The 26,407-nt window shown below is 61.5% G+C and overlaps 2 protein-coding genes across 9 annotated transcripts; both read left to right on the plus strand.

Moving 5' to 3' along the window:
* The first annotated feature begins 769 nt into the window (after window positions 1-769).
* DPYSL5 (dihydropyrimidinase like 5) lies at window positions 770-15,449 on the plus strand. 4 transcript variants are annotated; one of them, XM_064146504.1, is made up of 13 exons: window positions 770-877; window positions 5,423-5,687; window positions 7,033-7,191; window positions 7,924-8,103; window positions 8,205-8,273; window positions 8,471-8,515; window positions 8,623-8,698; window positions 9,128-9,284; window positions 10,000-10,141; window positions 11,433-11,575; window positions 11,660-11,867; window positions 13,143-13,311; window positions 14,035-15,449. In XM_064146504.1, exons 2-13 carry the CDS (start codon window positions 5,427-5,429, stop codon window positions 14,118-14,120), a joined length of 1,695 nt encoding a protein of 564 aa, XP_064002574.1. In that variant the 5' UTR covers window positions 770-877; window positions 5,423-5,426; the 3' UTR covers window positions 14,121-15,449. The 4 variants fall into 4 exon arrangements, with proteins under 4 accessions (XP_064002574.1, XP_064002576.1, XP_064002575.1 ...); XM_064146505.1 differs by having other exon boundaries at window positions 786-896; XM_064146507.1 differs by lacking the exon at window positions 770-877 and adding an exon at window positions 1,083-1,303.
* Window positions 15,450-17,404: 1,955 nt separating this feature from the next.
* On the plus strand, window positions 17,405-25,841 carry MAPRE3 (microtubule associated protein RP/EB family member 3). 5 transcript variants are annotated; one of them, XM_064146509.1, is made up of 8 exons: window positions 17,452-17,543; window positions 19,672-19,884; window positions 22,941-23,068; window positions 23,175-23,320; window positions 23,410-23,611; window positions 24,228-24,379; window positions 24,508-24,660; window positions 24,914-25,841. In XM_064146509.1, exons 2-8 carry the CDS (start codon window positions 19,877-19,879, stop codon window positions 24,980-24,982), a joined length of 858 nt encoding a protein of 285 aa, XP_064002579.1. In that variant the 5' UTR covers window positions 17,452-17,543; window positions 19,672-19,876; the 3' UTR covers window positions 24,983-25,841. The 5 variants fall into 5 exon arrangements, with proteins under 5 accessions (XP_064002583.1, XP_064002579.1, XP_064002580.1 ...); XM_064146510.1 differs by having other exon boundaries at window positions 23,410-23,566; XM_064146512.1 differs by having other exon boundaries at window positions 23,234-23,320.
* The last annotated feature ends 566 nt before the right edge of the window (window positions 25,842-26,407 follow it).

A 26,407-nucleotide genomic window follows, 5' to 3' on the forward strand; every position in this document is an offset into this window, starting at 1 on the left:
TGTACTGGGGTAGTAGTGGGTGGTGCTGGGCACAACTGGGTGTTACTAGGCACTGATGGGCTTTAGTATGCACTGCTGGGATCCTTTAGGGTGCACTGGGCACTACTGGGCTGCGCTGGGGCATTGCTGGCACTGCTAGGGTGTGCTGGGCGCTGCTGGATGTTACTGGGATGTGCTGGGGTTTGCTGGGCACTGCTGAGGTGGGGGGCTTGTGGAGGTGTCACAAATGGCCATGGGGGAGCACTGAGGCTCCTGGGGGGTGCCATGGAAAGGCCTTTGGGGCCATAGTGGGGACTATTGTTTGCCATGAAGGTTCATTGAGTCCCACGGTGGGGGGCGGGGGAAGGGGCATTGAGCACCATAGCGGGGCCACCGGGCGCCATGGAGCAACCATTAGGTACCACGGGAACTGACCACGGGGTGCTATAGCAGGGGGCCGCTCGGTACCATGGAGGGAGCGCCGAGTGCCATGGGGAGGTATTGCGGGAAGGGCCATTTGGTGTCGTGGGGGTCCCCAGGGGAAGGCTCGGGGGCCGGAGGGGCCGGGTTACCGGGGGCCGGGTTACCGGGGGCCGCTCCGCGCCCCTTTGTGCCGACTCCCGTCACCATGGCAGCCGCGCGGGCAGGTGGCACCGCTGGGCGGGACCCTGTGCCCTGCCCCGCCCCCTCCGCCCGTCAGTCAGGGGCGCGCAGCCAACCCTGCTGGGGGCGCTCGGGCCCGCCCCTCGGCGGACAAAGGAGGGCGGCAATTGGCCGGGGCGGCGCGCAGGTCCCGCCCCCGCCGCGCAGGTTTGGGTGAGAGGCGATCGCGGCCGAGGAGCGCAGCGGGAGCGGCTGGAGCGGCACCGGCTCGGCATCGGACTGGCGGGAGCGGGAGGTACCAGCGGGAGCGGGAGGTACCGGTGGGGGCGGGCCGGGCCGGGCTGTGCTGTGCTGGGCTGTTCTGTTCCATTCCGTTCCATTACATTCTGTTCATACTGGCGGGAATTGTCGCGGAGGTATCGCGACGGCTACGACAATCGCGGCAGGTGCATATATCGCGATGGGCGAGGGTGTCGCGACAGGCGGAGAAGAGGAGTACCCCGCCACCCCTGCACAGGGCGTCGGGCAGGGTGTGGCGAGTCAGAAACATTGCGTGTGGCTCCCGCCCATGTACGGAGAGCCCACCTGTCGCGACAGGGCGATGGTATCGCGACAGCGCGAGGGGTTCGCCTCGGCGGAGTGTGCCGACGAAGCAACCCCGCCCGAATGAGCCCGGCTCTCTTTCGTCTGTGCCGTGTCGCGATCGGGTGCGGAGTAGCAGGTGCGCGAGGTGCGGTAGATCGGGGCGCCGGGGCAATGCGGGGCTCTGGGGTGCGGGGGGAGAAAGAGGCGGTGGGGGTGGCGGGCGAGGGTCCCGCCAGGCCAGGGCCATTGTTCCACGGGGGTTCCCGAACGGCCCCGCCCCGGCTCCGAGCATCCTTTGTGCTGGGCGGCACCGGGGCTTTGTCTGCGGGGCCGCCCCGGGGCCCGTGGGGCCGGGGCGCAGCCGCATCCCCCCTACCGGGACCTGAGCAATGGGGCCCCGCCGCAGCATCTCTGCGGCCGCCCCTCAGCCTCGGGCCGCGCCTCGCCCTGATGCCCTCGCACCTTGCCCCGGGGCCCTGCAGACTCCTTCCCAGGGCGGGCACCTCCAGCTCTCTGTCCTGGGACCACTCACCCCCAGCTCTGGGCTCCCTCCCGCAGCCTCATATCAAACCCTCTCCCCGAGGACTGGCAGCATCCCTGGATTCGGTGCCCGCCGTGTCGCCGGCCTGCCGCAGTGGCGGCCGCGGCGTGCCCTCCCGGCACACCCTGGGTGTGACAGTGACCCCATCACAGGACCGGGAGAGTCCCACCGGGCACTGTCACCTCCCGGCTGTGACACCGCGCCTGTGTGCACTCGGGTGTGGCCATGCCGTACTGTGGCACGTGCTGCACCAAGGTGCCGGAGGGGACCGTGCCCGGCTGCTCGCACACCCGCAGCACCCCTGCCAGAGCATCCTTGGCCCATCATCCATGTATCACAGTCCCCCCAGGCACCACATGGGTTTTCCTGTCCCTTCTGGTCCTGTGACATGGTCACCCAGACGCTGAAACTCATTGTGGCTGGGGGGTTGGTCAGTTGGCCCCTGGCACCAGGGCAGCCCAGGCCCCATATGCATCATTGCAGTGGGACTCTGGCATCCACCCTGGCTGTGTCTGAAGCAGAGTTGGGGAAGAGGCAAGGCTGGGAGTGATGTGGCATTGTGACCCCTCACAAGAGGCACCTGTAGTGGGGGGTGATGCCCATCCACCTGCCCCTGCTGCCAGCCAGAGACAGGCAGTGGTTATGGTTTGGTATCACCAGAAGTGCTTGTGCCAACAAAAGAGGGTCCCGGCTAGGGCCCAGCCAGGAGGGTGGGTGACAGGCAGGGTCACTGCCGGGGATCTCACTAGTACAGACAAAAGCAGAGGACACTGGGGTGACTGTGGCAGGCCAGTCATGAGAGCAGCTCCTGGCCTGCCCTTGCCACACAATGCAGCTCTGTGTGTGGCCGTACCACAGCCCCCAGTGCCCCAGCACAAAGGCCCCAACAGGTGCCCCTTTAGCAGCCCCCGCCAGGGCAGAGTCCCTTTGTCCTAGCAGGATAACAGCTGTCCCTGTGCCCCCGCCCCGCCAGCCACCGCGGCTCAGGTCCAGCAGAGCAGCCGACAGCAATGGGTGGGCCATGAGCCCTCCTAGGTGGCCGCACTGCTTTGTATGTTGTGAAGCATCACCACAGCTCGACTGTGCTGCTGGCAGTGCCCAAGGACTGCCAAGCCCAGGGCCTGTGACATGGGTGTTAGCTGCAGTAACGAGGGGGGTTCCCCAAGGACACTCACAGCTCCCCTCCCTCCAGTGCTGACACTGCTTTTCTGCCCTGCCTGAGGAACCTGTTGTCTCCCAGAAACCTCCTGCTACAGCCTCAGTCAGCAGCCACTGCTGCTGCTGCTGCCAGTTGTGCCACCAGACCTCATCAGCTTACCATGGCACAGGCAAGAGCCCCCGAGGTGTTCTCAGGGCAAGACTGCCACGATGCTACTGCAGCAGAAGATGTGGGCCAGAAGGGCAGAGGCCCTGGGGATACTGGGTTTGAGCCGTGGGGGACTGCTCTGCCAGGCATTGGGACTGGCATGTCAGCTGGCATGGTGACTGGTGGGGAGTGGCAGATCTCTCCTGGGGCCCGGGGCAGTGAGTGGCCAGTCAGGTTCTTGAGGAGGAGGCAGGAAGGGAGCCTGTTTCAGTGAGGCTGGGGGAGCAGAGTGGCAGGTATGTGGGTGGCTCCATGGTGGCCAAGGCCTTGGGCAGCATGCTGGGCTGCCAGCCCTCATCTGTATAGTATGTCCAGCCCACACGGGGCTCGCCCTTGCCTGTGTCTCCAAGAGATTCTCTGTCTCCACGGCCAGCACCTCACCCCCTGTGCATCCTAGTGATGTCCACCGTGCTCTGCCATGCACCAGGCACAGTGAATGCCCTCTCCCCCCATCCCACCCGTGTCGAGTGGGTGCTGCAGCACCATGGGGAAATGGCACAAGCTGTCTCCCCGTGTGCTGCTGTGCTCCAGATCTGTCCATCACAGCAACCTGTTTTCATCTTGGGGTACGATGCACCACCTCCCTCCACCACGGCAACACAGCCATGGGTCTGGGTGCCCCACAGCACAGCCCTTGCCTGGGGTAGCAGCTTCCCTGAGTGCCTGAGGCAGAGCTGAGTGGCAGTGTGGGGACAAGTACAGGCAGGAGCTGCCCCAGTAGCAACTCTGCTGAGGTGCCAGTGCTCAGTGTGCCTTGGAAGCCTGGCATGCTGCACAGGGAGCTGCTGCCGGTAAGGTTGTCACCATCCCGACTCAGACCCTTTGGGACTCATTTTTGGCAGCTGGCACAGTTAGCCTTGGTGGTGGCACTTCTGGCAGAGTGAGAGGCTACCTTTCCCAGGGGCATTCCCCATAGTGGAGGGCTGCCTGTGAGACCTTCCCAGCAGATGTTTACTGCAGTCCTCAGACAGGAGCAGAACAGCAGGAAAAGACATGGGCTGACACTGGGCTTTTCTGTGACATCATTCATGGAACCCTGGGGAAGGAATGAGCCTGGGAAGGGTGGTTGTGGTGGTCATGACCCTGTGGTGGGCATAGCTGATTTCCCTCCAAGGGCAGCTGCTGCTTCTTACCGTGCTGGGAATGCTCAGCTGTTGGCAAGGCCCAGCTCAGACCCTCTAAGCTTCCCTGGCACCCAGGGAAGCCATTTGCTGCCGAGCCAGTGTTTTGCTGGGCAGTTGGGAATCTCTCACATGTGCTCAGGGCAGTCCCTTTGGAGCGGTGCTGGGATGCCAGGAGAACAGGCCGGTCCCTTGCCATGAGGGACTGTGCCCCTGCCAGTGGCACACTCGTCTGGACAGCCTTGTGCTTGCCCTGCCATCACGGCAGGAACAACATACACTGTGTCTTCCTAGGGGCTCAGGGGCAGAGGTTGAGCAGGCACTGGGGCCTTCACCACACCATGGTCAGCTCTGGCCCGTGGTTGTGCCAGCATGGTGCTGTGCTGCCCACGTGTGCCCTGGCTGTTGCCTGGAGGCAGCACTGCTGGAGTCTCTGGAAGTGGGTCCATCAGGCAGTAGTCCTGGTGGGGTCCCAGCACCTTGTGTCCCCAGGGTGGAGACGTACTCCCAGGGTGCGCATGCAGCCAGCATCTGCCGTCCTTGCTCAGACTGGTCGATGGTGTTTGACCTTCATCCACCAAAGGACTTATAGATTGTGTCTGGGGACACCCCTTACTACTGAGGGGGGCAGAGGTGGCTCTGGAGCAGCACAGGGAGCTCTAGCAGAACTGGCATCCTGTGGGGCCATGGGGCATGCCTTGGGGTGCAGTGCCAGCCTTGATGCCCTCTGCATGTCAGCCCGGGCCACCCTACAGTGCCTTCGGGGCAAGGTGGGAAGCCTGCCCCAAGCACGGATGCAGGGCTGAGGGTCCAGCAGCCCTACGCCCTAGTCAACACCGGGTGCAGGGACTACAGGTTAACTGGCGTGGGATGGGATGCGGGATCACATCATCAGAGCAAGGGGGGGCTTGACAGGGCGGCAGCTCTCACTAAGCACTCAGTCCGTCGTCGCCCTCCCCCGCCTCCACGGATTTCCCGGGATAATCCAGTGTTGACATGGCCCGGGGCGGGGATGGGCATGGTGGATGCGCAGCCGCGGGGCTGCCCGCAGCCCTGCCTGTCCTGGTTTCCCCGTGCCGAGAAGAGGAACTCGCTGCAGTGACAGCAGTGTGCCAGCCTAGGGACCCCCTGGGGTGGGAGATGGGGGTGAATTATTCCTGGCCCCGGGGCATTGCATGGGATGGGGGCACCTGTTGGTCACCCCTGGGCTGACACCTGCCTTCACAGCGCCATGCTCGCCAACGCGGCCACCATGCGGATCCTCATCAAGGGGGGGAAGGTGGTGAATGATGACTGCACGCTGGAGGCTGATGTCTACATCGAGAATGGCATCATCCAGCAAGTGGGCCGTGAGCTGATGATCCCTGGTGGGGCCAAGGTCATTGATGCTACTGGCAAGCTCGTCATCCCGGGTGGCATCGACACCAGCACCCACTTCCACCAGACCTTCATGAATGCCACCTGCGTGGATGACTTCTACCATGGCACCAAGGTACTGTCTGTCTGTGCCCCCTTTGCCCTGCACATTCCTGGATGTGCTGCCCATCTGCACCACTAGCCTCCAGCTCTGGGGCTTGGTTCCCAGCTCTCTGGTCCCCAGGATGCTGATAGGTACTGCAGGGGGATGCTGGGCAGGCAAGAGCATTCAGTGGCAGGAGCTGAGTGGTGTGGGCAGGCTCTGCCCTAGCACTGCAGGCAGTGCTGGCTCCCTGACAGCCTGGCCTGGCACTGCCTGTCCCGATGTTCCCATCCATCATGTCTCCTTGCTGTGAGCATCCTCCTTCCTTTCTGGGTCCACAGCACTCATGGTGCCAGCTCAGCTTGGGGCCCTCCCAGTGCTGCATGCGTTGTGGTGCTGTGCACCAGCTGCCACTGCCTGGGGGTGTCAAGGGGCTGAGGTGGTCTTGTCCTGGGCAGTGTTTGGGCCAGCTGTCTCCAGCACTCTGCACAGAGCAGCCATTGTGCCAGATCAGTACTGGCTGTGCCTGGTCCCAGTGCTCCCAGCATCACTAGGCAGAGGGCTCAGCAATGCCACAGCTGCTGCAGCAAGGGATTAGGAGGCAGTCCCACATCATGACACAGTGAAGGGGGCACAGAGATGTACCAGAGGGCAGTGTGCTGATGCAGTGACCATGGGTATCCTATGCTGTACCTGCTCCCTGTCCCAGCAGGCTGCCTTGTAGCACCATGCCAGTGCCTGTACCAGCCCATGAGGGCCAACTGGTAAAGGAGCTTTGGGGATTAGCCAGGCCGGGTGAACCAGGGACACTGCTGGGTGCAAAGCACCCTCCCTACCGCCCACACATGCAATGGCTCGGGGGGGGGCTCTCCCTATGACCTCCATGCTGCCAGGGCTGGGTTAGGCACTCCCATTCCACCCCATGCCAGGGGTGCAGCTGGGGGAGGCTGCAGTACCCAGACTCACAAGCAACTCAGGCAGGGCATCCCCTTGGTACCCCAAATCCAGCTGTTGGTGTTTGTGGCAGGGGTCAATGTCCAAGTGGGTAGCAGGATGGGGCCCTCTACATGTTTCATGCACCCAGATGTGTCCTACTGCAGCTGAGGAGCTGCAGACAGAGCTATGGTCCTGTGGGTGGCAGTTGTGCCCCACGGTGATGAGGGGGATCCCTGCCTGCAACAGGACCCAGCCCAGGGTCCACACCAAGCTGTGGGCAACACTGTGCCCCAAATGTTGCTTCCCCAGACTACCCACCCAGGGACTGGCCCCACTCGTAGCCAGGCAGGATTTGTACCACCCCATGGCTTGAGCAGCACCATGGGCTCTGAGAGATGTTCACCAGCAAAGTGAATCTCGTGTCCCCCCCACCACCCTGCAGGCAGCCCTGGTCGGGGGCACAACGATGATCATCGGCCACGTCCTGCCCGACAAGGAGACCTCACTGTTGGATGCCTACGAGAAATGCCGCAGCCTGGCCGACCCCAAGGTCTGCTGTGACTATGCCCTGCACATGGGCATCACTTGGTGGGCACCCAAGGTGAGTCCAATTGCCCTGACACAGCCTGGCTCCAGCAGCCCCAGCACAGCCAGTGCCCAGGAGCAGCTGCTGTGACCAGGGCTAATTCCTGACCCCACTGATCCCATTAGCTGCTTGGTGAGGTGGGCTGGGCTGAGCCCCCAGGCTGCCTTTTGAGCTGCCTTGAGCCAGGCTCAGCAGGGCAGGGGGTCCCTGCAGAACTGAGCACATCACTGGATGCTGCTGCTCTTTGGAAGATATTGGGGTGCCTAGGTGTGACACTCCCAGCTTGGGGTGGGGACCCTATCCTCCAGCATGACCCCCATGGTGGTGGTCCTGTTCAGAGCCCTGACTCTGTCCCACAGCAATCTCAGTACCTGCAGTCCTGGAGCAGGAGCAGGCCTTACTTGAACCAAGCTGCTGCCAGGTGTACTGCAGGGAGACCCCAGCCCTTGAGTACCCCATGCCCCAGCCAGAGATGGGGATGGATAGGGTGCTCCCCAGGGTGCATCCCAGTACCAGCACACTGGGGATGTGGCCAGGCCAGATCACAGCATGACGTGGCAAGCAAAATCCCCCCAGCATCTGTCACTCCCCAGATCACCCCAGGGTGTGGGTACAAATCCTGTATCTTGTGTCCCCAAGGACAAAGTGTTGGTCCTGGCCCCATGGTGGGATGAGGAGATGGGAGCATGCACCCCAGGGCCACCGTGTTGTCTCCCTCACCGTGCTGCCCTTCCTGTCCTGGCACAGGTGAAGGCAGAAATGGAAACGCTGGTGAGGGAGAAGGGGGTGAACTCCTTCCAGATGTTCATGACCTACAAGGACCTGTACATGCTGCGGGACAGCGAGCTCTACCAGGTCTTTCGGGCTTGCCGCGACATCGGGGCCATCGCCCGCGTCCATGCTGAGAATGGCGAGCTGGTGGCCGAGGTGAGCACCAGGAATGCATCAGGGATGGGCACCTAGCCATGTGCTTGGGTCATCCTGTCACCCCCTCCTGCCCCATCTTCATTCCTGACTTAATTCCCCAGGGAGCAAAGGAGGCACTGGACCTGGGCATCACGGGACCGGAGGGCATTGAGATCAGCCGGCCTGAAGAGGTAGGTGTCCACTGTCATCACCGCAAAGATGGTGGCCTGGGACACGGGTGAGATCCTCTAAGGCATCCTCCTAGCTGGCACTGCCTATCTGCCCCCTGTGTACCCATCTGCATGCCTATCGTTGCACCACCAACCCAGCCATTGGTGCAAGCAAGGCGTTTTGCTATGCCATGTCTCACTGCCCACTCTCTTCACAGCTGGAAGCTGAAGCCACACACCGTGTCATCACCATTGCCAACAGGGTGAGTGGTCCTGGGCTGTATCTGGGGGTGGGCACCCCATTTCCATGGGGCCCTCTTGTAGAGCTGGGGTGCCCACAAGGCTGTTGGCACTGACCCCTTCTTCACAGACCCACTGCCCCGTCTACTTGGTGAACGTTTCCAGCATGTCTGCGGGGGATGTCATTGCTGCTGCCAAGATGCAAGGTATGGGGGGCTTGGGTGGGCAGCTGGCTGCCCTGGGTACATGTGGGGACACGGGCACAGGAAGAAGGTTAATGTGGGCACTGGGAAGGTCATGCAATTGAAGGGATGTGGGCACGGGTACAAGCAGAGTCATGTGTGTGCAGAGGCATAGACGTTCATAGCACAGGAGATGGGTGGCAGTGGATGCACAGAGACAGACAGGTGGCTCCAGCAGCAGCGGTGAGGGGACGTGGGCCCTTGGCCACATCTGCACGTGTGACCCCACAGCTCTAGGCTTGCACAGACGTGACCACATGGGCACACGCATGGAAACTGGCTTGTGCCCAGCTGGGGGCACACGCTGCCTGCAGCAGTGCCCACGCAGGCAGAGCTCACACACGCTCCTTGCACACTCGCCCCAAGCCCCACGCCTGTGCTTCTGCCCGGCAGGGAAGGTGGTGTATGCAGAGACAACCACGGCGCACGCCACGCTCACCGGCCTGCACTACTACCACCAGGACTGGTTCCACGCTGCTGCCTACGTCACTGTGCCACCCTTGCGCCTGGACACCAACACCTCGGCCTACCTCATGAGCCTGCTCGCCAAGTGAGGCACCCCCTGGCACCCTTTTGCCCTGGGCACCCCATCCCCACAGGCCTTGTTTCTCTGTGCACCCTCCTCAGCTGCTACGTTTGCTGGGCATCCTGCAAATAGTACATGGGGCTTTCTGGGCATCTCTCATGTCCAGCATTCCCAGATGTCCTGCTGCCAGGTGCCAAGCCAGCCAGCTTCCCTGTCTGACAGTACCATGCTTTCTGGTACCATGCTCCCCTGATGCTGTGCTCTTCAGACACCCCATTCTTTGGACACCCTCCTCCTGGGCATCCAGCTTCCCTGGCACCTCATTTCTTGGGCACTGGGCTCTCACTTCACACTGTGCTCCCTTGGTGCCTCACTCTGTGACTGCTGCGCTTCACAAGCACTTGCTGAGCACCTGGGATACTGGGTGTTCCACTCCCTAGGCACCCTGTTCCCTGTGTGCTGAGGTCCCTGGGCACCAGACTGCGTAGGTACTGCATTCCCTGAGTGCGAAGCTGCCCAGACATCCCACTGTATGGATGCCCCACTCCTCTGACACCCTGCTCCCTGGGTACCCCACTGCGTGGGTGCTCCATTCCCCAGGTGTTGAGCTACTCAGGAGCCCTACTGCATGGATGCTTCATTGCCTAGGCACTGAGCTCCCTGGTCCCCCCACTGCCAGCTGGCTGTGCCTGAGCTGCCCTGGCTATGCCATCAGCAACTCTACCCTATCCTCTTACAGTGACACGCTGAACATTGTGGCCTCTGACCATCGACCCTTCAGCACGAAGCAGAAGGCCATGGGAAAGGAGGACTTCACCAAGATCCCCCACGGCGTCAGTGGGGTGCAGGACCGCATGAACATCATCTGGGAGCGAGGCGTGGTATGGGGGCCTGCACCCCTCCCCTGCCCCTCTGAATGAGACTGGGATGGGGCTGACCCCCCCCTTTCTCTTGGGGGCTCAGCAGTGGGACAGCTTTGGGGTAGGATGTTGCTTGGGGAGTTTGCTGTCTGGGGTGGGAATGGGTGAGGTGCTCCCCAGTGCAGTCCAGTGGGTCTCAATAAGGGGCACAGCCCCAGCAGCACACAAGGGGATGAGGAGATGAAAATTCCAAGGGGTGTCGACCCCAGCAGTGAGGGGTCACCTGGGGACAATTTTGAGGATCACTCAAGGATGTCACCTCTAAGGGCTGGGGCCCTCCAGGGAAGGTGTTCCCAAGGGTTGGGACCTTAAGGGAACATAAGTACTAAGGACCCCCAGGATTAGGGCCCTCCAGGGAGGGTATCCTCAAGGGATGGAATCAGAGGGATATTAGGGGTTAGAAGGGACCCAGGGAAATTGAATCCAACCCCCCTGCCAGAGCACAACCACAGATCACAGAGGAACACATCCAGACAGGCCTTGAAAGGCTCCAGAGAAGGAGACCCCACAACCTCTTTGGGGAGCCTGTGCCAGTGCTCTGGGACTTACAGTAAAGAAGTTCCCCCTTTGTTGAGGTGGAACCTCCTGTGCTGCAGCTTCCATCCATTGCTCCTTGTCCTAGGGAGCAGTGAGCAGAGCCTGTCCCCCCTCTCCTGACCCCCAGCCCTCAGATGTTTACAAACATTGATTGAATCCCCTCTCAGTCTTCTCTTCTCCAGACTAGACAGCCCCAGGTCCCTCAGCCTCTCCTCCGCATCTGCAGTCCCCTAATCACCCTCGTAGCTCTCCAGTGGACCCTCTCCAGCAGATCCCTGTCCCTCTGAAACTGGGGAGCCCAAAACTGAGCACAGTATTCAAGACGAGGTCTCAGCAGGGCAGAGTAGAGGGGCAGGAGAACCTCCCTTGATCTGCTGGACACACTCTGCTTAATACACCCCAGGACCCCATTGGCCTTCTTGGCCACAAGGGCACATTGCTGCCCCATGGTTAACTTGTTATACACCAGGACTCCCAGGTCCCTCTCCATAGGGCTGCTCCCCAGCAGATCACCTCACAACCAGTCCTAGTTAACATCCCAAGGGTGAGACCTTGCAGGGTTGGGACCCTTGAGGTCCTTTACCCATGAGCTGGGGGGGGGTTGGCGTAGGCAGCACAGGGTGTGAGGGATGAGACACAGGCATCTGGGCAGCACTGTGGGGCTGAGGCAGGATGTAGCCTGGCATATCCTCATCCCACCCAAACCCGCTGGCAGGTCGGGGGCAAGATGGATGAGAACCGTTTTGTGGCCGTGACCAGCTCCAACGCTGCCAAGATCCACAACCTGTACCCCCGCAAGGGCCGGATCATCCCTGGGGCTGATGCCGATGTTGTGGTCTGGGACCCTGAAGCTACCAAGTAGGTGCAGCCACTGGCAGATGGCCGGAAAGAGGACTCCCAGTGCCATTAGGCACCTGCTCACTGCCAATTTCTCCCACCCAGGACTATCTCGGCCAGCACCCAGGTGCAGGGTGGCGACATCAACCTGTACGAGAACATGCGGTGCCATGGAGTGCCGCTGGTCACCATCAGCCGCGGGCGCGTGGTCTATGAGAACGGCGTCTTCATGTGCGCCGAGGGCACCGGCAAGTTCTGCCCGCTCCGCTCCTTCCCAGACTCTGTCTACAAGAAGCTGGTGCAGAGGGAGAAGGTATGGGGATGGTGCTGGGTTGCACTGGTATTGTGCTGGTGTGAGGGCAAGGGCTGTACTGTTCCTGGCTGCTGGAGGGGACACGAGAGGGACAGTGACCACTGTGGGGTGAGTGGCATGGGACAGTGCTGCCTGGTGCTGAGAGGAGTAGATCTGTACCACCTAGTTCGGTGACATGTCAGTTCTGTGCTGGTACCATCCTGGAGTGTTGCATGGACACAGTGCAGCTGCTATGCCCAACTGGGCTGAGTGCCAGTGATGAGATTCCTGATGGTGGACACACAAAGGAACCCCCTGGCCCTGCCGGTCCCTGGCACCTTAGCTTCATGTTGCAGATGTCACCCTGCACGTTGCTGCCATCATCCCAACGCATGTGCCAGGTGTGTGCCAAGCAGTGGGGTCTTCCACACTCCACTGCCCTGGGCTCTCTGTCCTTTGCCGGGTCTCTGCAGCCCCATGAGGTAGGCATGGTGGCTGCAGTTCATGGTGGCTCTGTGTGCACCAGGAGAGTGACACATTTGGGATGTGAGGGAATCCTGAGGCATTCCTGATCCTGCTCATGCTCAGTGATGCTGCAAGATCCCCTCTCTTCCTCTCTGTCCCCCCATCTCACAGCAGGCATGCAAGCACGCCCCACCAAACTCCTCTGCTCTCCTGTGTCCCTAGGGCTGTCTCAGTGCAACATTTGGAAGCTCTGGCACTAAGGACCCTTCTGTGCCTGGCCATGGTGAATGCACAGGGGGGCTCAATGTGGTGCTGATGCTTTGAGGGAAGGGGAAACCTGGCACCATCTGAGGGGTCTGGGAGGCGATGGTCAGCACTGGGGTGCCCATCTGGACCTAAGCATTGCTGTAGCAGCACCAGGAGCACGGGGCAGGGTCTGCTGTGTCTGCATGGGGCATTGCACGTAAGAGGAGTCAGCTTGGCATTGCCATGGGGACAGTGAAAGGGCAGTGCCATCAGGGTCACCCCCTGCCTTGGCACTTCTCTGCACCAGCAGCCCAGTCAGCACCCACCTCAGCGCCTCTTCTCCCTGGCTGTACCCTTCCTCACACCAAAACTCTCTCCCTAGCCCCAGCATGCCCCAGCCCCGGTCCTTTCCCCCACACCCGGCTGATCCGCACCCCGCGGTAAGGCAGTGGCATCTCAAATCCCGCTTCGCTGCGAGCCATCCCGATGCTCCCCCTGCGTGCTGTCCGCAGCCCCTGGCCCGCCATGGCACGGTGCCAGCCGGGGCTGACGCGCTCTCTGCTTTTCTTCTCTCCCTTCCGGCAGAGTTTAAAGCTGCGGGGTGTGGATCGCACCCCGTACCTGGGGGACGTGGCCGTGGTTGTGCATGCCGGGAAAAAAGAGACGGGGACACCCTTGGCCGATACGCCCACCCGGCCTGCCACACGACACGGGGGCATGAGGGACCTCCACGAGTCCAGCTTCAGCCTCTCCGGTAAGAGCAGGGCCACAGTGAGGGTTCCGGTAGCTCTCTGGCACCGAGTGCTTGCCACCCCACTTCTTCTAGGTAGGGGCCTGCACCCCACTGGTGCTGCCATGGCAGAGTAAGGAGCAGACCCCAGACCGATCCCCAGACTTGCAGGTCCCTCACCCATCCGTCCATGCATGTGTCCATGCCAGGCAGGGATCCATGCTAGGCATGGGGTAGACAAGGTTCCAGGGCAGGCAGGACTGTTCTGGCGCAGGCATTGTGTTTGTCCTGGGCAGGCACCTTTGTCCCTGGGGGCAGCACCAGAGGGATGGGAGGCATTGCCATAGCCCTGGTTGGTGCCCACCCTCCCAATGCGGTACTGCCCCGCACTTGAGTTGACCAAGCTGTGTGCTATGTGCCATGCTCAGGTGGAAGTGGGGTCTGCCACATCCCGCTCCTTGGGTTGCAGTGCTCAGTGCTGCCCATGCCAACCACAGCTCAGTGCCAACCAGTGATTCTCCACAGAGTGGGTCACAGGGACCTGAGGGATTGCAAGAGTCTGTCCTAGCATGGCCAGTGCAGCACAAGACACTGGTGCTCCAGTGCCCACCCACGACAGAGAAGCTGGGGACACACGGTGCCCGTGGTCGGGCTGCTGGCTGCACGAGTGGTGCCAGGGTGGCTATGGAGCTCTTGCCCCTGCCCCAGCCTCCCTGACGCCTGTCCGTCCGTCTGTCTGTTCGGCAGGTTCTCAGATCGATGACCACGTTCCAAAGCGAGCTTCGGCCCGGATTCTCGCTCCCCCCGGAGGCCGGTCGAGCGGCATTTGGTAAAGCCGGGGACCTGTCCCCCAACTGAGGACCAGGCGCCGGCCTCACGCCGTCCCCCATCCCGGGACCCCGGCTCCGGCGGGGCTCCCCTCGCATCGGGAGAGGGGGGCCCTGCCCGGCCCCCGTCCTGCCGTGATAGCCGGTAGCCGTGTGCGGTGGGCCGGGGGCTGTGACCCGGCCGGCCGGAGGGGACAGGGGGCAGTGGGTGGCTCTGCCCCGGCCCTTTTCTGTTTGCACGTTGGGTTTGGATCAGTGAATTTTTGACTTGTTTGTGCATCACGTGGAAATACTCTGAAGTGGTTTGTGTCACTAGCATTAGGGGAGAAGCAAGGACCCCCACCCCCCCGGGCTGACCCCCTCGAACCCTGCACCCACCCCCAGTCCCCGCCCCAGCCCTTCCTCTGCCTTGACAGCATCACGACATGAATGCACCTGCACACGGGGCTGGCATCTCCGTGCTGGCACACGTGTGCAGCTGATCATGAGTTGTGCCAGCAGACTCCTCACTGCTGCATGTCACACCACACATGGGGCTCAGTGAGACCTTCATGGCACAGCCATGCCCTTGGTGCAAGGTGCTGGCAGGCTCCTCACCGTGCCGTGCGTGTACACGCATGTCACGCTGCGTGTGATCTCGGCGGGATGGCTGTTGCACTCACTTGCATCCCACCAGGCAAGATGCCACCAGGTTTGCTGTGCCACGGGTGTGCACACATCTGTCACACCGTGTGTTTTCTCAGTGAGATGATGGCAGTGGACGTGCCTCGGGCACACGGCGCCGCGCATGTCACATCGTGTATGGCACTCCCTCTGCGCGAGGTGCCAGCAGGCTCTTCACTGTGCTCCGTGTGTGTCGACACATGTCTCACACCATCCACATGAGCGTGCACACATGAACTCCTCAGCAGTGAGGGTCTGCTTCATACCATGCCAGTGTACCCCTTGCCTCTGCCTCTCGACGCTGGGGACCCCAATGATCCTGAGCACCCACAGCGGGCGCCAGTGGAGTGTGGGTCGGTTAGATGCCAGCGGGATGTGGGCCGGGGGCTGCAGGTCGTGGTGCTCATAGCCCCAGCAGGAAGGGGTCCCTATCACCTCTACTGTGCACTCATCCCCACCAACCCAGCTGTCCCTGGGGTAGTGTCAGATGTGAGTTGTCCCTTGTGCACTTTTCCCCTAGATGGTCCCTGTAGGTGTGTGGTGGGGGGGAGCCAGGTGGACACAGCCTGGGGCTGGGGGGGGGGTCCCGCCCGCCCCCGGGTAGTTCCTATTGACCGTTTTAGGATCCTGCAGTACGTTTCTGTTTGCTCAATAAAGACCGTTCTCACAGTGCCCAGCCTCCACCTCTCTTTAGGTAGGGGTCACTGAGGGAGCCCATGGGAGTCAAAGCTGAATTAAGGCTCACAGTCAGCTCTGCGTCACCTCCACCTGCACCCCAACCCTGTCAGGATATGGGACCATTTACCACCTCTACGCACCTGTCCATTGTCCCCCGTCATGCTGCTCCCAGGATGGGGTGCTGAGACCATCTCCTCAAGCAAGGCCGGCTTTAGAGATGAACATTCTGTTGGGTGGGGGTGTGGTGCAGGTAGGAGTTTGGGGTTCTGTAGTTGGGTGGGGATGGAGAGTCTGTAGAGCAGAGGTGGGGTGCAGGTAGGGGACTTTGTGGATCTGTAGGGGCAGGGATGGGGGAGGAAGGGGTGGGCAGCCTTATAGGGTAAGAATGGGAGGTAGGGGTTTCAAAGAAGGTACAAGGGGTCCTGGGCTGCACTGGTCCCAGCATCTCAGGGGACTCTGAGTATCCCGGATTCAGATTTACAGATTGCACTGGGTTGGAGGGGACCCTCAAAGGTCATCTTGGTCAGCCCCTCTGCAGGCAGCAGGAACACCTGCGCTTAGATTAGGCTGTCCAGGGCCACATCGAGCCTGATCTTGAATATCTCTGGGGACAGGACCTCAACTGCATCCCTGAACAGCCTGTTCCAGTGTTTTACCACTCTCAGGGTAAAGAACTTCCTCTTGATGACCGACCTAAATCTCCCCTGCTCCATTTTCAAACCATTGCCCCTTGTCCTATTTCTCCAAGCCCTTCTGAACAGTCCCTCCCCAGCCTTCCTGACGATCTCCTTCAGATACTGAAATGTAGCCCTAGAGTTTCCCCAGAGCCTTCTCTTCTCCAGGCTGAACAGCCCAAATTCTTCCAGCCTGCCTTTCTAGGAGAGGTGCTGCAGCCCTGTGATCATTTTTCTGTCCCTCTTCTGGACCCACTCCAGGGTCTGTGCCCCTCTTGTGTTGAGGATCCCGTAGCTGAACACAGTACTTCAGTGGAGGTATCACCAGAGCAGAGTGGCAGAATCACGTCTCTCAGTCTGCTGGCAACAGTTCGTCCGATGCAGCCCAGGATGATTTGCTTTCTGGGCTGCAAGTGCACATTGTTGGCTTGTGTCCAGCTTCTCATCCACCAGTCGCCCAAAGTCCTTTTCTGCAGGGCAGCTCTCAATTTCATCATCCCTCAACATGTGTTGGTGTTGAGGATTATCCTGACCTAAGCACAGGACCTTGCACTTTGCCTTATTGAACCTCGTTAGGTTATCCTTGGCCCACTTCTCCAGCCCATTCAAGTCCCTCTGGACGGTATCCCATCCTTCAGTCTTATCAGCTGCACCACTCAGCTTGGTGTCATCTGCAAACTTGTTGAGGATACGCTCAGTCCTGCTGTCTGTATCATTGATGGATGCATTGAGTAGCACTAGTCCCAGTACAGACCCTTAGAGGATACCACTTGTCACCCATCTGCATCTGGTCATTGAGCTGTTTACTGCGATCATCCACCCAATTCCTTATCCGCTGGACAGTCCACCCATCAGATCCATATCTCTCCAGCTTAGGGAGAAGGATCTTGAGAGGACTATGGCAAAGGCTTGACAGAATTCCAGACAGAGGACATTTGTTGGTCTTCCCTTGCCTGCCAACGTAATTACACCACCGTAGAAAGACACTGGGTATCCCCAGGGGATTCCTGGCTGCAGGGGCCCTGGGAGCCCCTGTGGTCTTGGGGGGAGCGTTGAAGTTTCTCACGTGTGTCACAAGGACTGCCGAAGATTGGTCCCAAATGTCCCAGGAGGCTCTGGGACCCCAGGATGCCCCGACAGAATCCCGGCGATGCGGAGAGAGACCCCACCCGCCCGCAGGGGGCGCTGTGCAGGAGGGAGAGCTCCGGGGGAGGGCGTGGTCGGAACGCCGTTACCATGGCGATAGGGGCGGGACGAACGAGGCCTGGCCCCGCCTGCGGGGCGGGGCGGCGGCGGCAGCGGTAGCGGGTGCGCATGCGCGGGGCGACCCGTGTGGTCCCGGCCCGGTCCAGGCGAGCCCGGCGCGGTGCGGAGGTTGCGGAGCGGCGGGAGGAGCGGCCGCTGCTCGAGCGCGGTGAGTGCGGGGCGGCACCGCGGGGAGGGATTTGGCAGCACCGCATCGGGCCGTCGTCATCTCCCGCATCCCGGTACTGGCAATAGACATCCCCCTCGGGACCCGACGCGGGGGGCCGACGAGGCCTCGGGGGATGGAACAACCGGCGCGCGGAGCGGCCGGGGTCGGGGTGTCTGTTCGGTGCCCCGGAGGATGGTGCGGCCGTGACAGGTTGAGCGGCCCGGGGATGCAGGGGCCCTGTCGGGCACCGGAGATGGAGCGGCCGTGACCGTAATGGAAACGGCTGGGGAGCTCTGGGGCCCGGGAGGGTCGAGTCCGGCGGTGTCAGTGACGGCGGGGTTCGGCCTGACGCAGCGGCGGCCACCGTTGCGTCCCCGTTGCGTCTCCCGCAGGGCCGCGGCCCCGGTACGACACGGTACGGTATGGCACAGGCACAGCACGCCGGGAGCTGTAGTCCTGGGCACCGGCCTCTTGGTACCACGCAATGTCAGTTACCGGGCATCACCGCCGGTTACTGGTCATTACTACCGGTTACAGGGCATCGCCACCAGTTACTGGGCATCACAGGGGAGATCCCCGAGCTGTAAGGGTCCTGCAGGGCCCGAGTCTCTGCCAGGTGTGGGGTTCGTGGTGCTACTGGCCCCTGTCCCACGGGCAGCAGGGTGCTGGTGCTGGGTGATGCTCCTGGGACAGGTGAGCAGAGCCTACGTGGCATAGGCTTGGCCAGAGCAGTCCAGAAGAGTGCGGTTGGCAGCACGGTGGCCTCTCTGAGCATGATGCACTCCTGTCCATAGTCCTCATGGTGACTCCAGCATGGTGTCACACCCAGGACAACTGGGGCATAGGCAAGTTGGCACCAACGATGCCATTCCCATGGGACGTTCAGCCCCATCTACCAATATCCCTCTCATCACAGGGTCCCCAGAGCCATGGCATGTAGTACACAGATCCTGGCTTCTCCAGTGCCACTGGGGCTCCCTGGGAACACTCTGTGCCACTATAGTTGGTCTGTGCATGGGGACATGTTGAGGAATGGTTCTCGCCAGTGAGTGGCACAGGCACACTGGCATGTGGGGCCTCTCTTCTGTGGCTTGGCCATTGCCCATGAGAAGTTGTCTGGATCAGAGGTTGCTCTGCCATGGCACAGACCTGCTGGCGTGGATGTCTCCGGCCATGGGGTGCCAGTGACTGGCTCTCCCCATGCTGAGTCTGCCAACCGCTGGGTTTGAGCCATCAAAAGGCACTTGTCATTAATATTTCAGGAATGCAGTGCCGGATGAGGACGCCAGTACGGGTGAGGCGGGTACTATGGGAGGTGCTGCCAGCGTCACTGAGCTCTGCACATGTTCCTGCTGCTGCTATTTCAAGTTATTTAGGTTAGCCAGAGTGGAGCAGAGAGGGACTCATGAGGCTGGGCCACCCTCTCTGTGCTCCATGTCCCCATCAGCCTGGCACCACCAGGAGAGCCATGAGCTTCTGATGAATGAGTTTCCCTTGCCACAGGCTGGGATGAGCGCTGCCACCTGCTAAAGACCTGGGAAACCAGTAAAGTGCCAGGGGATGGATCCTGCAAGGAGCTGGGTGCTCTCTGCACCCAGGCAAGCCCATCTGCCATGCATGAGCTCTGATGTGGCACAACATGGGGATACTGTCCTCAGGGTAGGAGGAAGTGGCACTGGGAAGGACATCTGTGATGGTCACCAGTGCAAGTGGCCACCTCTGCCAGTGCCTGGGCAACCCTGCCCACTGCCTGCCAGCTGCCAGATCAAGCAGGCGGCACTGCAGCAGCTACGCGCAGCACTCAGCCCCCACTGGCTTGTCTGCCACCCCCCTCGCGTATTTGTCACTTGAGAAGCCACCGGGACGACTCCCAAAATAGAACCTGTGAGTCGCAGCAGCCCACCTCGCTCTGCTACAACGGTGCTGCCAGGCTGGTGCGGACGGCGAGGGGTCAGCACCAACTCACAGGCTCGGTAGGCAGTGCTGCCCATCTGGTGCCCGAGTAGCTGCAGTGGCACGCAGTTGGTGCCCAGCTTTGGCAGCCTGCGCTGGCACCACTGCCTCGGTGCTGAGCAAACACATTCGGCACGGCTGCCGGCCTCATTCTCCTCTCGCTTTGTTTGGCCAGAGCGCACCGGCCCCGGCCCAGCGAGGGCTGCGGCGTGGGACGCCAGTGCCTTGCCGCCATCTCCCCGGCAGCGTCGGTGCGAGGAGCCAGGCTGGACGACCTCTCCACGCCCCGGCAGCGCCGGCGGGACAGGGCAGAGAGACACGCCCGAGGGTTTTGTTCGCTGTTGGGCCTTGATTAGCAGCTCTGCGGCCGGACAATTAAAATGCAGCGGTAAGCGTCCCCCCCTGTCCCGGCAGCAGGGCTGGCCAGGCGCCCGGCACAGGCGGCACAAAGGCAGGGGGGGGCTGCCCAGCATGACAGGGGATGCACCCCGAATCCCTGCATCACACCACCACGGAGGCACCAGCCTGGCAGCAAGGGCAACGCTGTCGCACCAGCCACTGCCCCCTGGGGACCTCACATCTGAGGCAGCCATGTGATGAGCCCTGTGCCAGAGCAGCTCCTCTCCCCACGGCATGCCAAGAATTGGGGCTAACTTCTTTTTTTTTTTGATCCTTTTTTCTTGCATAAGCTGGTGGCAGCGGCAGCAAACTGGCCAGGCCAGAGGTTACTTTCCCTGGGTGTGTCTGTCACCTGACATCGGGGTGGCAGCAGGGCCAGAGGGCTGGCACAAGCAGTGGCTTCCCTGTGATTATGCTGGGGCATGTTTGTCACTGCCACAAAGGGCTTGGAAACATGGTATGGTGTTTCAGAGAGTAGGTGTCACTCTGTGCCCTGGGCAGCGTCCCTTTACAGTGCTGGTGACGCTGGATGCTTGGGGCTGTGTCGTGCCAGAGCAGGGTCAAGGTGCACGACAGAGTGTGCAAGAGTTGGGGTGCAGCTGGCGGCAGCACGCCAGGGTGTGGCCGCTGTGGTGACACCCGAACTCACCCTGCAGTGACACCCATCCCTGCAGCCTTTGGCATGAGTTTTGGCTTGCTTCAGCGAAGGGGAGGCCGTGGCTGCATCAAGGCACGGGGCACCAACGCCGGCAGCTTGCTGGGAAGCACGGTGGAAATCCTGAGTGGTGAGGGGGTGGCATAGGTGTCCCTTCCTGCTTGGCAAGGTGAAGAGGAAGGTGCTGGGCTGAGCTCGCAACCAGCAATGGACAAAGTTTTTCCTGGTGGTGTACCCCACTGATACTGGCACTGGGATGGCACTGGGGGCTGCCCTGTGCCTGAAGCCATGATTGAGTGCTTCAGTCCTTGGCTCTGTGCCATCCTACGTACCCGGGGAGCATCCCTGGTGAGGGGCTGCCTGCCTATGTCCTCAGTGGTGGTGCAGCAAAAGTCTCTTGGGCCTGGCCATGAGAGGCACACCACAGTGAAGGGGCTGAGTGGTAGGCTTGCCTGTGGGGATGTACCAACCCTGGTGCCAGCAGTGTGTGCCCCATGGTGCATGCCGCCCACACAGAGTGCTGGCAGAGGCCAGAGAGCTGTGTGCCGGTTCCGGGCACCATGCATCACCTCGGCTTGAGCAGGGCAAGAGCTACCCCTGTCTGGCTCGGCACAATGGCCAAACGCTGCCGGGGAGCCTCCAGCACCCGTCGCAGCCCTGCCCCGGCACTGCCATGCGGCAGCTGCTCATAGCTATTTTGGGAAAGGACGGCAGTGGCAGGGAGGGGATTGTCAACCGGCTGCTGGCTCCTCGCCGGGGTGGGCAGCCAGCCCCCTGCCCGCTTCGGCAGCAGGCAGGCAGACGCTGTCCCTTTCCCGGCTGCACCGCGGCGGCCTCACCGCAGTGCGCGTGGCTCTGGCTCTCCGCCGCGCATGACTCAGCTCCAGTGCTGCCGGATTGCGGGGGGCACCTGCCAGCAGCCCCCAGCCTGTGCTGGGCGTCCGGCGGCTGTTCGGACAGGCGATGCGAGCTCCTCACCGGCGATTGCGGTGCCCCCGACGCCGTGCCGGGGGTTGCTGGGGCCTCGTTTCCAGCAGCTAAAAACGCCAGCACTCCTGCCGCTTGACAGCGACGTTGACCCTGCGTGGGGTGGGACGGGGCGCTGGGGGTCCCAGGGAGGCTCTGGACCGCACTTAGCTGCTGGCGGCCGTTCAGTCAGCTGAGATGTGTAGCTGTGCATCACCGGTGCTGAGTCACAGCAGTGCCGAGGCTGTGAGTGTGTGTGGGGGGGCTGCGGTCACCAACACCTTCCCTCTTCACAAGCCCAGGGAGGTGGCAGCACCCCGCGGCCACCCACCGGTGCACCCACAGCTCCTTTCTGCCGGGTGACAGGGAGTCCCTTTCATGCCCTTAGTGTAGGCATGGTGCAGTCAGTGCACCCCTTCACCAGCCCCACACAACACCCTGGGCTGTGGTAGCAGGAAAGTGGGGCTAGGCAGGTGATGGAGGGCCAAAGGGGGCTGGGGGGGGAAGGGAGGGCACTCCCTACCCAGAGCCCTGCCCTGGCTGGCAGCTGGGCCCACACCCTACAGCCCCCCTCACCGGGAAGCTGGAAGCGGATTAACACTGCTGCTGCTGTGCTGGGACGGAGGGGGGGGGGGGGGTGGGGAGGGTAAGGGAGGCATGGAGCTACAAGGTTTGCTGGGGACCCTCACTCAGGCAGGGCGCAGCAGGGATGATCTCTGCTCTAAAACATTTGATGGCCAGGGATGGGATGGTGCACCACCCCCCAGCTCCTCAGCATGGCTCCTTAATGCTCTACCGTGGCACAGCCGCGGCGGTGGGGTCTACACTCCTGTGGTGCCCAGGCAGAGCCCTCCACCATCTGGGAGCGGGTTTGTGGATGTGCCTGCTGGCAGATGTTGCCCCTCTAAGCTCTGCTCTAATGGACCCCGATCCTGGCCCCAGCAGATTAGGGCTGCAAGGGGGGGTATAAGCTGCTTATGGGCCAGCAGCAGCCCCCAGGAGCCCCATGGCCTTGCATAGGGAAGGAGCTGTGCCCTGGCACAGGGGCAGTGCCCTCAGTGGTGCCTGTATCCCTCTGAGACACCCTGCCTGTGAGCCGCATCCTGCTCTGCATGCGTGTCCTGCGGTGGGTCCCGCTTCTCAGCACCCAACTGCCCCTGCTTAGAGGAGGGGTCCACCTGGCCATCTGGGATGTCAGAGGACTACCAGGGACCCTCATGCCCCATACACCTGAAGATGCAGTTGGGGCTGGGGGTCCTCAGTGTCCTGGCCCTGGTGTCCCCTGATGCTGGAGGCTGGATGAGATGGACACCCTGAGTCCTGCTACCCTTTGCCATGCAGCAGGGCTGTGTTGAGACGCACAGCACCCAAGGTGAGGGTCACACCGGGGTGATGATGCCATCATGGTGCTCATCTCTTGGCAGCTGGGGCATGGCCGTCAATGTGTACTCGACGTCGGTGACCAGCGAGAACCTGAGCCGCCATGACATGCTCGCCTGGGTCAACGATTCCCTGCAGCTCAACTACACCAAGATTGAGCAGCTCTGCTCAGGTGAGACGTGGGTCCCAGTGGCGGGGGGGGACAGGGACGGGGACATAGATGGTGGTGGTGTGCTGCTGACCCCCTCCCCTGACGCCACGGTGTGGCCCCGGTGCAGGGGCTGCCTATTGCCAGTTCATGGACATGCTGTTCCCTGGCTGCGTCCACCTGCGGAAGGTCAAGTTCCAGGCCAAGCTGGAGCATGAGTACATCCACAACTTCAAGGTGCTGCAGGCTGCCTTCAAGAAGATGGGAGTGGACAAAGTAGGTCCATGGGGTGGTCAGGGATTCACAGTGGGGTGGGGGCCATGCTGGGGTGCAGCCCTGCCACCCTCTCTCTGTCCTCATTGCAGATCATCGCAGTGGAGAGACTGGTGAAGGGCAAGTTCCAGGACAACTTTGAGTTCATCCAATGGTTTAAGAAGTTCTTCGACGCCAACTACGACGGGAAGGAGTACAACCCGCTGCTGGCACGGCAGGGCCAGGACGTCACACCCCCCCCAAACCCAGGTGATCACATCTTCAACAAACCCAAGAAACCCATTGGCACTGCAGGTAATGTCCGGGTCCTCCCCGGCAAGCGCTGCCCCCCTGCCCTCCTGCACCCTGCGTCGGTCTGGCCACAGACGGGTGTCTACCCCCACAACCCTGTCCCCCGCCATCCCTGCTTGTGCCCTGCTGTGCTGCCTGCTTTTGATCAGGGGTGGGCCAGAGAGTCTGCAGGGACATGCAGGGCAGAGGTGACACTGGAGGGACTGGGGACTGGGGAGCTGGGTAAGGTTCAGCTGCCTCCATCCTCCTCACCCTGAGTCTGACTGACCCCACTCTGGCTGTCTTCCCCACCATGCCAACCTGGTCCTAGCCATGAGTGATGCACTGTGGGCATTGTGAGCTACTTGTACCAACCCTGTGGGAGCATCTCAAGAACTGGGCCCTCTCCATTCCATGTCAAAGACCAGCTAGGCTTCAAGCACCCCTCACGGAGTCTAGGGATGAGATTGGCCAGGGAAAACTGAGGCAGAGGACAGCCCAGTCATGGCTCAGTCTCCAGTGCTCTGCCTGCTCTTGCTGCCTGCTGCTGGCCTCAGGCACCACAAACGATGCAGGGAGGGGTTCCTGCTATCATGACCCCAGGCCGGTATTAACCCATTGGTCCCCATCTGTTGTCAAGTCCCCCAGAGAACCTCTCCCACCGGCCCCAAGAACACATCAAACCCAGCTCGCCTCAGCAACGTTCCCAGCGGCATCCTCCGGAAAAACTCCCCTGCAGCTCGTAACGGGGGCACTGAGGCTGATGCACAGATCCTGGAGCTCAACCAGCAGGTAGGCAGGACCCCTGCCCACCCCTGCCTGCTTCTGGGGTGCCCAGTGGGCACCCTGGGTGAGTGGGGACAGTGCTGAGCCCACATGTATGGGGGCTTTGAGCTAAAGGCTTTGGCCCCTTGCTGCAGCTGATGGACCTGAAGCTAACAGTGGATGGGCTGGAGAAGGAGCGGGATTTCTACTTCAGCAAGCTGCGGGACATCGAGCTGATCTGCCAGGAGCATGAGAATGAGAACAGCCCCATCATCACCGGCATCATCAGTGTCCTCTACGCCACAGAGGTGAGGGCCAGGCATCGCTGCCCACCCCACAAGGACCTCCATCCTGCTCTTTGGGCATCACTGGGAGGAGACCCTCTTCCCAGCTGCTCCCAGCCTCTGCCCTCATTTGGTGCCAGAGGGGGCAGTTTGGGCTTTGCTGAAGCCCTTGCTCATGCTGGAAGGGTGCATGGGGATAAGGCAGGAGCCAGTCAGGAGCAGGATTGCCTACCCCATGCCAACCCTGAGCTAATTGCCGCTTGTACCCCCTTGCCAGGAGGGCTTTGCCCCACCAGACGATGATGAGCTGGAGGAGCAGCAGCCAGAGGACCAGGACGAGTACTAGCCCCGGCACGCTCCCGCGCCCCGCCCCGCGCTGTACCCCCCACCATAGACATTCGAGGTCCTGAGCCTGTGCGCCTCGCCCCGCACCGTCACACGCCATTACAGTCTCCATCACGGCGTCCAGCAGCTCCAGTGGGAAGCTGCTGTCTCCATCATTGATGTCCACCCAGCGAGGAACACAGCTGTACCTCTGCCGGGGGCTGGGGGGGGTGGGCACGGGCTCCAGCCCTCGCCACCCCCACCCCCCCATATTTATTTCCGTTGTCCCCTCCGGTGTGAGTGCCGCAGCTGCCCCTGTGTCCCCGCCTGCCCTGCTGTGTGAGAGCAAGAGGGAAAGAATGAGTCCTCCTCGGGGCGGTTGTCCTGGGGTGGAGGGTGCCAGCGTGCTGCCTGCACCCTGCCAGCCCCAGGGAGGGAGGCTGGAGCCAGGGACCACTGCACGGAGCTCGGTGGCCACTCATCAGCTGCAGAGAGGACATAGCTTGGAGGAGGGAGACGTTGCTTCAGGTTTCTGGAAAGATGATAAAGAGCCCCCAGCCTGGCTGAGGACATGGCCACCTGCCTGCACATGCAGGTGCAGGCAGCAAGGGAGAGACTGAACCACCAGTAGCCAGGATTGAGGATCCCAGAGTGGGAGCCTGTCACCACCATGGAGTCCTCTCCTCTTGCCCATGGCCGCAGAGGACTCCCTGGGGCTGAGCCAGCCAGGTCTGCGCTGGGGTGTGTTTGCCAAGAGCGGCAGGCAGAGCTGGCCCTGGCCATCGTCCCTCCCGTCGCATTGCTTGTCTGGTCTGTCACTCCGGTCGCAAAGCCTGCATCTGTGTTCAGTTTTATTTAAAATAAAACTCGTGTGGTTAAAACCTTCTCCTGGCCGCTCCCTGGCCTGGCTCCAGGCCTCCTCTGGTTCAGAAGGGTAGAGGAGGAACTGGGAACCACCAGCCTGCCAGCCTCGCCTCTGTGCCTGAGGAGATCATGGAGCAGGTCCTCCTAGAAGCTCTGCTAAGGCACACAGAGGACAGGAAGGTGATTCCAGACAAGCCAGCATGGCTTCAGCAAAGGCAAGTCCAGGCTGACTGACCCAGTGGCCCTCTGTGATGGAGTGAGTACATCAGTGGACAAATGAAGATCTCTGAATTTTGCCAGTCTGGCCTTTGACTTGCTTCTACAAAACATCCTTGTCTTTCAGATGAAGAGAGACATTTACTGGATGGTCACAGCCAGAGAGTAGTGGCCAACTGTTCGATGTCCAGATGGAGATTGGTGGCGAGTGGTGTCCCTCAGGGTTCTGTAGTAGATTCATAGAATGGTTTGGGTTGGCAGGGACTTTAAAGATCATCTAATTCCAACTCCCTGCCATGGGCAGGGATGCCTCCCACCTAGACCAGGTTCCTCGAGGCCTCATCCAACCACTGTTGTTTAGTACCTT

This window comes from Pogoniulus pusillus, chromosome 7 (genome assembly GCF_015220805.1).
Source record: "Pogoniulus pusillus isolate bPogPus1 chromosome 7, bPogPus1.pri, whole genome shotgun sequence".
NCBI lineage: Eukaryota > Metazoa > Chordata > Aves > Piciformes > Lybiidae > Pogoniulus > Pogoniulus pusillus.